At 41.6% G+C, this 12398-nt stretch overlaps 4 protein-coding genes across 4 annotated transcripts; 3 read left to right on the forward strand and 1 right to left on the reverse strand.

The window, feature by feature from the left end:
- Positions 1–957: 957 nt before the first annotated feature.
- On the forward strand, positions 958–2923 carry SS1G_06227 (hypothetical protein; the record flags this gene model as incomplete). The annotated part of the gene is made up of 3 exons (XM_001593255.1): positions 958–1235; positions 1389–1587; positions 1646–2923. 3 exons carry the CDS (start codon positions 958–960, stop codon positions 2921–2923), a joined length of 1755 nt encoding a protein of 584 aa, XP_001593305.1.
- A 4001-nt stretch (positions 2924–6924) lies between these two features.
- SS1G_06228 (hypothetical protein) lies at positions 6925–7395 on the forward strand (the record flags this gene model as incomplete). Its single annotated transcript, XM_001593256.1, has 1 exon — positions 6925–7395. The coding sequence occupies one exon, from the start codon at positions 6925–6927 to the stop codon at positions 7393–7395; it is 471 nt and encodes a 156-aa protein (XP_001593306.1).
- A 487-nt stretch (positions 7396–7882) lies between these two features.
- On the forward strand, positions 7883–8975 carry SS1G_06229 (hypothetical protein; the record flags this gene model as incomplete). The annotated part of the gene is made up of 3 exons (XM_001593257.1): positions 7883–8050; positions 8109–8703; positions 8956–8975. 3 exons carry the CDS (start codon positions 7883–7885, stop codon positions 8973–8975), a joined length of 783 nt encoding a protein of 260 aa, XP_001593307.1.
- Positions 8976–11391: 2416 nt separating this feature from the next.
- On the reverse strand, positions 11392–12024 carry SS1G_06230 (hypothetical protein; the record flags this gene model as incomplete). Its single annotated transcript, XM_001593258.1, has 2 exons — positions 11392–11459; positions 11547–12024. 2 exons carry the CDS (start codon positions 12022–12024, stop codon positions 11392–11394), a joined length of 546 nt encoding a protein of 181 aa, XP_001593308.1.
- Between the last annotated feature and the right edge of the window lie 374 nt (positions 12025–12398).

The raw sequence follows: 12398 nt of genomic DNA on the forward strand, positions 1-12398 counted from the left end.
AAGCTTTCGAGAAGGGAGAGAGAGTAGAGAAATGATACTTTCACTCATTGACTGTTGCACTGACTGTATTGGAGATTAGGTAGTCAGGACGTACTGAGTAGAAGTCTTTCATTAGCAAATTACTTTGAACGGATGAATATTGAATTATAGAGAATAGATAATAGAGAATAGAGAATCACACAATCATACAATCATACCTCCTCAGTAAGGAGGGCTTACCTAGAACTGTACGTAAATTAAAATCGATCAAGTGATGAGTCATGAGAGATCTAGAAAAAAGAAAAGGCCCTTTCCACCCCTCAAGGTGTGAATGAATTACAATTTTATAATTTTATAATTACTACTCTATGGTACTATACCCAGGGACTATCTCTATTTGAACATCACTACATCAAGCACCACCACCAGCGAACCAAACATCAGAGCTAATCTTTTTTTATACGGTCGTCCATTTCCTATAGTTTGACTTTTAAGTGGGTCCTCGGATGGTCCCTGCACGCTTTAATCAAGTGAGATGGCCCACTGGATGGTCCACCAATGGTCCACCAGTCTTGTCTGAGTGTCTCTTTTTCTTCTAGCCTATAACCTTAAGTAGTTACCGTGCCTACCTAATTTCGCTAGTCCTCTAGCTTTAACGCCCTTGCAAGTCGTGGTATTAAAGTAATAAAACCAAATCTGCCCATAAGTGAAAATCAGAAGAAAATTTCTCTTCATCTTCCTTCCTTCACAACACTTACTTGTCATTTACTACTTACTTGTCACTTACTTGATCTTATAATAATAAACTTTCTTGCCACGACTTTATTCTTCCACCTCAAAGGAATCTTCTTTGTTTACTTCTTCATCTCAAAACGGAACTTACAGCCATCCAACAAGCTCAAGTTTCTTCTCTCATCATATAATCGAGCAACAACAAAAGAATATTTTAAATTCATTTGATTTGTTTTTTACTCCAACATGTCTGAAGTTCAAAAACCTACCGTCGAGGAGCAAGTAGTTGCCCCAGCTCCAGAGACCACCATCCCACCCACCACCACTGAAGCACCAGTTGTTGAACCTGTTGAAGAGCCAAAGGTCGAGGAACCAGTTGCTGCAACTGAGCCAGCTGTCGAAACCCCAGCTGTTGTTGTTGAGGAGCCAACTGCAGAGGCCACCACTGAGGCTGCACCAGTCGCTAAGGAGGTTACACCTGTTGAGGAGGGAGTTTTGGGTTACAAGGGTCCAGGTTTACTCAAGTAAGTTTATCACTCATCAAAATATCATAGTATCTTCACCTGCGAATATGCGCTTCTGGATTTTTACTGGTTCTTACTCTTTGAGTGTTAAGATCGCCAGAAACCTCATCAAGACATTACGTGAGTCAATAACTAACTTGATACTTTTAACAGGAGCTTCATTTTCCAAAAGAAGCACTTCTGGTTCGGATCTGAGCCAGTTGAGCACAAGAACCTTTCCAGCTATCTTCGTGGTGAGAAGCCAGATGTCGCCAACCACAATGCCGCTTGGTCTTCTCACACTGGTAACGGTCTCTTGTTCTTCAGCAAGAAGGCCAGCGATAAGGCCAGCCCAGCTGGTATCTTGAACTTGGTAAGTCATTCATCACAACCACACCCCAGACGAAAGCCTGCTAACACGTAATTTACAGTCCGAAGCTTCTGATGTCTCCGAAGATGGTACCGTCGATTTCTTCTTCTCCATTCACGGCCACAAGCACACCTTCCAAGCTGCCAACGTCGCCGAACGTGATAACTGGGTTGCTACCTTGAAGACCAAGATTGCCGAGGCTAAGGAAATTTCCGAGTCTGTTAAGGAGAGCGAGACATACAAGACCAGTATCGCTGCATTGGCCAAGCCATTCTCTGGTGCTGCCACTCCAAAGAAGGAGGCAAAGGAAGAAAAGAAAGAGGAGAAGGCTGAAGCCAAGGCCGAGAAGAAGGAAGAAAAGGCCGAGGCAAAGGAGGAGCAAAAAGAGGAGAACGCTGAAGCTAAGGCTGAGGCAAAGGAGGAGAAGAAGGAGGAGAAGGCCGAACTTAAGGCTGAGAAGAAGGATCGCAAGAGCCGCTCTGCTTCCCGCAAGGGTGATAAGCGTACTTCCATCTTTGGTGCCCTCCCAGGTTTTGGAAAGAAGGAAGAGAAGACCGAAGCACCAAAGGATGAAGTTGTTGCTTCTCCATCAACCGAGGAACCAGTTGTTGCTTCTGATGCTTCCCCTGCTCCAGTCGTTGATGCTCCAGTTGCTACTGAGGCTCTAGCCACCACTGAAGAGGCTGCCATCGCTCCAGCTGTCGAAGAGCCAGTTGCCGCCGCTGCTCCAGTTGAGAAGCCAGTTGAGAAGCCAGTCCCAACTAAGCGTAACAGCATCTTCGGCACCCTTCAATCCAGATTCTCCAACAAGAAGCCTGAGCCCGAAGCTGTTTCCCCAGTTGTTGCCGCAAAGGATGAGGAGCCAGTTTCCGAAAACGCTCCAGTTATCCCTGCTGTTGATACTACTGAGCCATTGGCCACCAACGCTGATGCCTCCGCCCCAGCTGAGACCACTGAGGTACCAACCATCAATGGCGAGACCCCCAAGGCTGCAGAAACACCAATGACCAAGGCCGATAAGCGCAAGAGCTCCCTTCCATGGTTGAGCAAGAAGGACAAGTCTGCCGCCACTAGTGATGAGGAGACTGAGAAGCCAAAGTCACCTTTCGCCAAGCTCCGTGCTACCGTCAAGTCCAAGTCATCCCCAAAGACTGACAAGACTGCTGAGAAGCCACTTGAGCCAACTGTCGAAGCTAAGGCTGAGGACAAGATTGATGAAGAGGCCGTTGCCACTGAGGCTGAAGCTGAGGCTGCCCCAGCTGCCACCGAGCCAGTTGTTTCTGAGCCGGTCGTTGCTGCTCCAACTAGCACCACTCCTCAAGTTTCTGCTACCGCATGAAGCAACTCACATCATTAAAGTTGCATCGCATCTTCGTAATGATTTCTTATTGTTCTCGTCGGGAAAACGGATCTCCTTGAAATACCCCCAAGATTGATTGATACCACTCTCATTTTGCAGTACTTTGTTCATCTTTCTTTTTCTTATGCGTTTGTTATGTTTTGGTCTGCCTGCGCTTGCGGTTTCTGCTGCGTATTGATACCCCTATACCCAGACTGTCTTTTCGCAATCTGCCACTAGGGCAAACCAACTCCAACTTAATACCTAATATAAAGTTTCTTGATGTCTTATGAATTTTTTTTTGATGATGAATTTGAATGTGATGTGAGCTGTGTGTGAATGATGAAGTTTCTGGTATTTTATATTCAATAAAAGTAATTCCTGTCTTTAAATCTATAGGAGTACTTGAGTAATGGTATTGTGGGGATAGTGTTGTAATATTTAATAATGTTCATCACTCTCTGTAAGTATTTATATAGTTCTTAAGCCTATCATGAGATTTATTAATTGAAATTCTATTTGATAGTTGTTTGGTGGTAGTACCTATATATACATGGAATCGAAGCTAAAGGATTTGTAGGGACTAGAATTGGGGTTTCCGCTCGATATGGGATAGAGATTACGGGATAGGATATGATTTGATAGAATTGGATGGGGTAGGATGGAATGGGGTAGGATGGAATGGGGTAGGATGGAATGGGGTAGGATGGAGTGGGATGCATTGGAGGAAAAGTAAGGGAAGGGAAGGGAAAGAAAGGTTGTGTTTATTTTGTGTTGTATGGTTTGATATATATATATATATATGTATGTATATTGTGGATTGGAGGGTGAAGGGTTGGAGGTAAAAGATAAAAGATAAAAGATAAGAGATAAAAGATAGAAGATAAAAAAAGGAGATGGTGCTTTATAGCTCTAACAGGGAGGAGGGATTTTAATTTGTAAACTGGCGGGTAGAATGTGGTGGTAGTGTTAGGAGCAGAGGGAGGAGAAGGTAGAGGATAAAGAGTAGAGAGAGATAAACAAAAAAATACTTGGTTATATAAGAGTTCTGGAAACTGTCTAGTGCAGTATGTACTCGCTGTATATTTAAGCGAGACCATATTATTATTTAAAGCAATGATTTTTTTTAATCTTTTTTGAATGATTGTGTGACGGAAATCCCTGCTTTCCTCCCACCCTTATTATATAAGAAACCTCAGGTACATTAACCATGTCCACACATGATACGATTACTCGAGATTAGTATGCGATTTAGGTGACCTGAGGATCAGATCCGGACAAGTACTAGGTATCAATGGTTATCGGTAAAGTAGGATCATTGGAGGAATAAATATGACTTCTTTTTGCCTAGCTATTGCGGCTAGGCTATTCATTTGTGTATATATAGAGTAGCTATCCCCATCTACAGGTGCTCTTCACCTGTAGATTCTAAGTTAAATACAATTGCTGGTCTATAAACACCCTTTTGGTCACAGATTGTTATTTTTTTTTTTTGGATTTTTAATAAAGAAAATAAAGAAAATAAATAAAAGTGAAAATAATATATTCATAATTGGATTTATATTTATAAAAAGATAAAAATAAAAATAAAAATAAAGAGAATTATGTAACGATAATGTACTGGAGGCAGCGGCTGCCTAAGGTTTCGTCTGATTGGTAGTTATGGGTTAAGACTTTATCACTGGTATTCACTTGGAAGTGAATTCGTTACTAGATCAAGTAGAATGTAGGTAAACTAATTGATAACTAAGTTGAGCACGAAGCTCCTAAACTATGAAACTACTCTGACTATATAATGATCGATAAAGGGAGCCCCCAGGAGCTTTCTGGCTCCTAGGGCTCCTTATCACGTGATTACTTTTCATCCCAGGACACTAATCTTAATGGTGAATCGTGACAAATTAATTGAAATTTGATTGAAATTGTTATTTTTTTTTTCTTTGTTTGAGAGTTATATATATTTGAAGTTAAGAAAAATTCTTAATTTTAATTTGTTTAAACTAGAATTAAAACTTGAAATTTTTAAGCTTGAGTTTAGAAATTTAGGTGTCACGATTCATTAATTCACGTGACCTCGAGGACCTTTTGGACCTTAGGGTCCCAAAGGTCCTCAAAAGATGATATAGGGTATATAAACATTCATTTAGTCTCGTAGTTAAGGAGCTTTGTGCTCAACTTAGTTATCAATTAGTTTACTTACATTCTACTTGATCTAGTAACGACTTCACTTCCAAGTGAAGACCAGTGATAAAGCCTTAACCCACAACTACCAACCAGACGAAACCTTAGGCAGCCGCTGCCTCCAGTATAGTATCGTTACATTAGGCTGGGCTATTGTATTAGATAGAGATGGAAACACGAATGTGGAACTGTGATTTAAGGCCTAAAATTTGAGGTGAGGCTTTCCGTGAAGGGGTATTTAAGGAGTAAGATACTCACAAAGTTCCAAATGGGGGGTGACTTTGTGTACCTAGGAATGAATTGGTATAAAATGTTCCGGCAATTGAGATGGAGATCTCCGACAAGTAAGATCTTACTTTCTTTTTTCCGTCAGCGCTACCGCACAACAATCGACAGATAAAAGTTCGCAGTTCTATCTCATCTGAAGTCAGTCAAGATATAGTGGAAAGATATAACGACAACAAATCAATTGTTGTATAAGAGAGAGCCCATACTGCCGGGTTTACCAATAGATCCGAAAAGATCAGCTTTTACCCCTCCATTCTATTGCCCTTCTAAAATCTTACATTACACACAACTACCGGATTTGCATTCCCATTCCACCCCGCCTCTCCAGAAACCTCTCAAAGCCTTACCACACAACTGCAGAGAAATAAACTTACAACTTATATTCCTCGCGCCCCATTCGTTATTATTTATATTCTTCTAGAATTGGATTTGAATTGAACACTGGCTCTGTGGCAGCCAACTGGTAAATCCAATAGTTTGTGAGCTATTGGCTGCAATACATATCACCTTTTCACGGATTGGTAAGCCGCCCCGGATTTCTAGTTACAGCTTCCTGCAAGTTAAACAAGTTTTTTCCACAACTGTACAGCCAAAAGTGTGCGAATGCGGTAAGCAAAGCAAGCTTGAGCTATATATTATAGAGATTATCCATGATTGTTGTCAGCCTCATCTGATTCTTCATATGCATCCATTATTACACTTGCACAACAGTGTAGCGATTTCTAATATCGAACTCCTTGGAATTTGGGGATGGATAGACTCCAGCAAATTTCCAGTTTCATCAACCATTTACCTTGAACCCTCCAGACTTGAACTAAGTAAACAAGACATATTGAGTATTAAACCGCAAAAATTTGTGTTTCTTCGCATAGAATATTCCAAGGGATATTTTTTTGATATAGTATCACCGCGGTTAAATGCCGTGTTACCGGAAGAAGCTGCCGGTAAAAGCCTAGCAAATAAACCCGGTCTGGGTATGCTTTTCATGCCGCAGAGGTCCAGCCCCCGCAATATCAAAATGGAAAGTCCTGCGCTGGTCTCCTCACTAATATTGTGATGACGCTGCTGTGAGGATGCCGTGATACGGCACCGAAAGGGATACAGCCAATGAAAAAATTGACAGCCGAGGCCAATGACAGTTTTTTGGCCAATCTTTCTTTTCATTTTTTTCACTTCCTGCACATGTTTTGCATGCTTTTGATCCTTTTCCGGCAGCCTACAGGCTTCAAGTGCGAGGCATGAAAAGGAATCATAATAGCAGTAACCCTCATTCTACTTCGCCGCTCGAACACATCCTACTTTCTCACATTCACCAGCCCCAGTCGAATGACTCTTAACAAATCTTTAGAATAGGATTAGTAATAAGCCAGATTCACTCTTTAGATTAGCTTCAGCACTGCGCCGTTAGGTATATAAGCACACAGGCACCCACTGTTTATATCCTACTTCTACTGTAGGTAGCTCTTTTATCTACATGCTCTTTACACCTTCCTAACAAATCACTATCGCGAAAACTTCGAATTGTCAACGACATGGCAGATCCACGTTCCGCTCAAGACGTTATCGCGGCCTTGAACCTTACTCCTCATCCTGAAAAGGGTTACTTTATTGAGACTTTCCGAGACACTGAAGGCACACCCGAGCACCAATCTCATAGCACATGTATCTACTATCTTTTGGAGGGCGACACTGGAGTTTCACACTGGCATCGTGTACTTGACGCAACTGAGGTCTGGCATCATTATGCTGGGGCTCCTCTAAAGTTGTCTTTGTCTTGGGATGATGGAAGCCCTGTGAGACACAATATTTTGGGGAAAGACTTGTGGAATCAAGAGAAGCCTCAAGTGGTGGTGCAGAAGAAGGAGTGGCAGCGAGCTCAGAGCCTAGGCGCGTGGACACTGGTTGGATGCACGGTCGCTCCAGCATTCACTATGGAGAACTTTGAGATGGCCAATGAAGGATGGGAGCCAAAAGGGGCAGCCGATGCAGCCAAGAATAATTAATTGCTTGATGACTGGCTGCCTTGTCATTATGCCGATGCAGATACTTACTTGATACACACCTCTGTGGCCTTGTACACCTGTCAGCAAATACCAATGAAGAATGAATGCAACCTCCAAATAATGCATGCTTCTGAGCTCTTAAGTGGTTTCCATTCCCTTTCGAATTTTTTTTTTAATCTTCCAAGTTCTGCCGTCCCCACTCTCTCCCCCCACATTTACAGTTCTTCCCGACGAACACCTCGACTCTAATTATAACATGGACACCCTCAAGAATGACCTCTCCATTTCGATGACCATGGCAGCCTTTATTGGCATTTCATGGTATATCGGCATTGAAATAAATTTTACCCTATTTGTTCTTTTTAGCAGATGGCGAGGGCTATACTTCTGGTCGTGTGCACTCTGCTCCTGGGGTGTTATATTACAACCACTATTCATTATCCTCGCTGATTTTGGCGTATGGGATAATCTTACAGGATCTATTACCATGATATACTTAACCTGGTTCCTGATGGTGGTTCCTCAAAGCTGGGTCTTATATTCACGTTTGCACTTAATAGTGCAACGTCACAAGTTGTTGCGAGGTATCTGGCTTATCTTGATATTTAACTCTGTTGTTTTCTCGGTGCCGACTATCATCATTGGGACTATTGCGGTAGGTTATCTACCAAATCATCAGATTATGACAGCGCCTAATACAAACCCGGATACAGCAAGCCACAACTATAAACCCATCTCTCAAAAGTTTCAACTTAATATGGGATCGGATTCAACTCACCGTCTACTTCGTCCAAGAAACTATGCTAAGCATCCTGTACATCTACGAGACGCGCAAATACTTGAGTGCTAAATCATTTCTTCACCAACGAAGAACAGCATCTTCCTCCACCCATCGCGACACCAACAACAGCGTCTTCTTGCACCTTATCTACATGAACCTAATGGTCATCATCCTCGACATCGTCCTCCTCGGTATCCAGTACGCCGGTCTATTCTATCTCCAAGGCGCCTTCAAACCCTGCGTCTACGGCGTCAAACTTAAAGTCGAGTTCCTCGTTCTAAATAGTCTCATCAAGAGTACCCAGTCTCGTAACGCCAGCGCCTCATATAACTATTACCGAAATACGGAAAGTCGCGATCACACATTGGTAGCTCATGGGTCAGCACCAGGTGGAAATTCGCTCGATCAATCTGGACATCGACTTGGGAGTCAGAGACATGTCGATGATATTGATTTAGAACCGATAGATAGGAGATGCGCGATTCAGGGCTCGGTTTCTAATGCTAGTAGTGGTGAGGTGGATGCTAGTACGTTAGCTATAGGGAAAATCAATGATAAATGGGGTAATAGTTATAATAGTACGAGGATTCATTAGGAAGAGAAGGACCGGATGCAGAATTAGAACTTTGACAACATGGGATTCCTTGATGTTATTCTACTTAACACCGTGAATCGTGGAATATCTATCTCGTCTAAAGCTAAACTCCACTTTGTACGCTTGTTTCTCATCCCTTTCTTTCTTTCGCTTCTTCGGTTAACCCTTTTTCCTAACTGCATAGGGTTAAGTCCCATTTGTTAACTCCATGACGAAGGACCTGCGATAGACATCGAGATAGACGCTCGATGGCATTTCAGAGAGCAATTAATCTAAGGAGATATTTCTTCCCTTATCGATACTTCATTAAAAATATGAAGAGATCTCTAACCTATATCTGTACCATAAAGGTTATAACTAGACAGGACAAGCCACATCGCCAAGGATTTATTAAATGTACATGTCTTGAGCTTGGGACCAGCAGGATATAAACAGAGAGCTCTGATAATTTATACCAATAGGTTGCAGCTTGGTATGTAAATCAAATCTTATACTAGCGCTCTATTTCCAACACTAAGATGCAGAAGTAACATTGATGGAGCTGCCGAGAACAGAATTATGCCGCTGCTAGAAGCGTATGTGTGATTTAAACGCGAGGATGATATGCTAGCTGCAATTGGGGATTTGAGAGGCGGAAGTAAGACTTAGAATTTAAAGGCATGAAGGAGGTGTTTCTGAAGTGATGCTAGCCGACGATAAGTGGTTATTGGTAACCGGCTGGTGGCACAGCGAATCGGGCCTTCGAATTCAGACAACTTTGTGCTTTAAATCCCTTTAGTGTAGGTTGTCGATTTTCCTGCCGCGTAAGTTCGGATTGCAGTTTACACAGCTTGTACGGAATTTTTAATGGATTGTACGGATTGTGTAGGAAAATATATTCACAGGTCTGGACTGTAGTCCTAAACCCAAGGATGGATTATACTTGAAAGATATTAGTACTAAGTGAGTCCATAAATAAAAATTTCTACTTATGATCATGCTAATAATGAGGATATACTATCCAATTTCTCCCATCTTAAACCTCGTAGGCGCCATGTGTATATATTAATATGACTTCTCGTTCATCTGCGACAACTTACCCGCTCTCGCAGATATCTAATGATTCTGCTTATACATCACAATTCTAGCCGTAAATCGAAATCGATAATTTCTTAAGCATTCTATTATACCTGCCATCCGTACAGCACATTCACCCGGCACGCTTAACGACCTTGATAGTGAGATGTTTAGGCATCTAGATGATTTTAGTACTGTCACTTTTACATCATCAAAACCTCTTTCTTATGTTAGATCAAAGGAAAAGCGGACTTTCTAGATAGGTATTTAAACATCAAGCAGGAATCCGAGTGATGATATACAAGTTAACTTCTTTAATAAACATAACAAAGAAGTTTAGCCGTGCAAATTCTACGCGGAGAAAGGAAAGAAGAATGAATATGTTATTATTTGAGGAGGGATTAGGGGAATTGAAGCTCATCTAATTATAGCTATATAGTTAAAGATCACAATAATTTTTACTCATCTTTTCAAGGGCAACGTCTTCAATATCGGCGATTTTCAATATGAGAATTGATGGATGCTGCAAGGTAATAATCATGGAAAACGCCGCGAACTTATCTTGCATTTACTAAAGAGAAGTAATTTGACGGTGCTACACTTGAAAGATTATATATCAAATGGATTGCTAATGATAATCAATCTCTTCGGCTGTTAGAATGCAACCAATCTCGTACTTTTCTTAATATATCTCTACCAAAAAATTAATATTTACCTTTCATCTTCCTATAGGATTGCCACCGAATTCGAATAGATCCTTCGGCAATTCCATATCGGAAAAGAGCGTATTAACACTCGAGTACTATTTGCGTATATAAAGATGTACGTATATCTCATATGATATATAGAATTCACCCAGTTGCAGGCTTGTCTATTCTAGATATCGTCGGGTATTACATCGATATTAGTGACAACAAGATGTTGCAGGATAGTATGTAATCTTGGGTATGTGAGAGATTATAATATATAGGCAAAGCATGATGGTAACAAAGTTAACATCGCATTGATAGTCGTCAATTTTTTTGATGGATTGGGGTATAATCTTAAATTTGAAGTTTATTTTATCATCTAAGTCATGTGCCCTACCCTGCCCATGCTCTAAGTTTTATTTTTGGGTCATTTCTTTGCGAATAGCTGAAGATAGTTTGCTTGAGATATAACATCTTTGTATATAGATTGGGACTTTTCAGAAAAATATCTAGATGACTATATTGATGATATTCCTTTCTTGTGGTTACAGTTTCATTTAATACTGACATATTTGTATGTAGGAGTGAAGTCTGGACTTTATAGAACGATTATGTACTTAGCTAAAACTATGGGCTATGTATGGACGGTATGTGTTTGAAGATTGTATTATTTGAACGATCTGGTCTATCGACAACAATGGATTGCTCGTGTCTAAAGAGTCTATCTAACCACCCAGTAGGTACCTCTAGAAATAGGCTTACATTTATAACTCTTGTTGCCCAGTTTTTCAATCTAGATTTCATCAAAGATCTATAAGATTCATTGCCAGCTCGATGATAGGTGCTAGAGACAAGTAGATGTGTGACAGAAGTAATTAGGCACCGTTCGGCTGCCAACCAGGAGGTGCTAACTCAAAACCAGAATCTGTGAACGCAGGAGCCACTATAATGCAAGTCAGACAAATAGGTCCATTAATAGGTAGAAAAAGCCCAAGGACAGATAACAGAGAGAAAACCCGGAGAAACTTACCTGTCGTTCCTACTAGAGTCCACTTCCCGCGACTTAACGCCTGCTGCCATTCATGCGCAGCAATCACCACCTGTGGTGTTTGATTGCGAAAGATATCTGGACCCAAAACATATTCCCTCACTGGCTGACCGTTGTCCAGAGACAAGTAAAGTGATAACGGCGCCCCAGCGTAATAGTGCCAGACTTCAGACGCGTCGACCTGGTGCCAATATGATTTTCCAACGGCGCCCTCCAATAGGTAATAGATTGCGGTGCTAACAGACCGGTTGCCATACAGCGCTGGGTCGCGAAAAGTCTCTAAATAATACCCCTTCTCCGCGCTCGGCGCCAGTCCTAGCTGGTTGATGACATCTTGTGCAGAATGGTTCTCACCGCGTGGTGATATGCCCTGAAAGATTCCATCAGATGGGCCCCGAGTCTTTGCAAGGGCTTCTATGGCTAATAATAGGGAGATGAGAAGAACGAATTTGGGAAACATGATTAACGTCAAGTGAACTTGTCACTGTGGGACAATTCTGAAAAATATCCGTTGAACGTTGGGCCTGTGCGGTCGAAGCTTGGATAGATCGTTGACAGATGACACAGGTTATGGATTCAAGGAGAATATGTTTGTAGAAATAGAAGCTAGAGGAAAGTTGAAGAGGGAGAGAAGAGGGTATTTAGCTCCCCCAACTAGACCTAATTGTGATTAGTCCCATATACAGCTATTTTTGACTTAAGTATGTGTCACGAATTCACCCCAGTTCTCCCTCAGTCCAGTTTTTGAATGTGATTTCAGCAGTAGGAAGCTGAAATGAACATTCACCCGACCTATACACTCCAGTTCAGCCTATTACCATACTGAAATGCGAT

The sequence above is a fragment of the Sclerotinia sclerotiorum genome, genomic scaffold, assembly GCF_000146945.2.
Source record: "Sclerotinia sclerotiorum 1980 UF-70 scaffold_7 genomic scaffold, whole genome shotgun sequence".
Taxonomy (NCBI): Eukaryota; Fungi; Ascomycota; class Leotiomycetes; order Helotiales; family Sclerotiniaceae; genus Sclerotinia; species Sclerotinia sclerotiorum.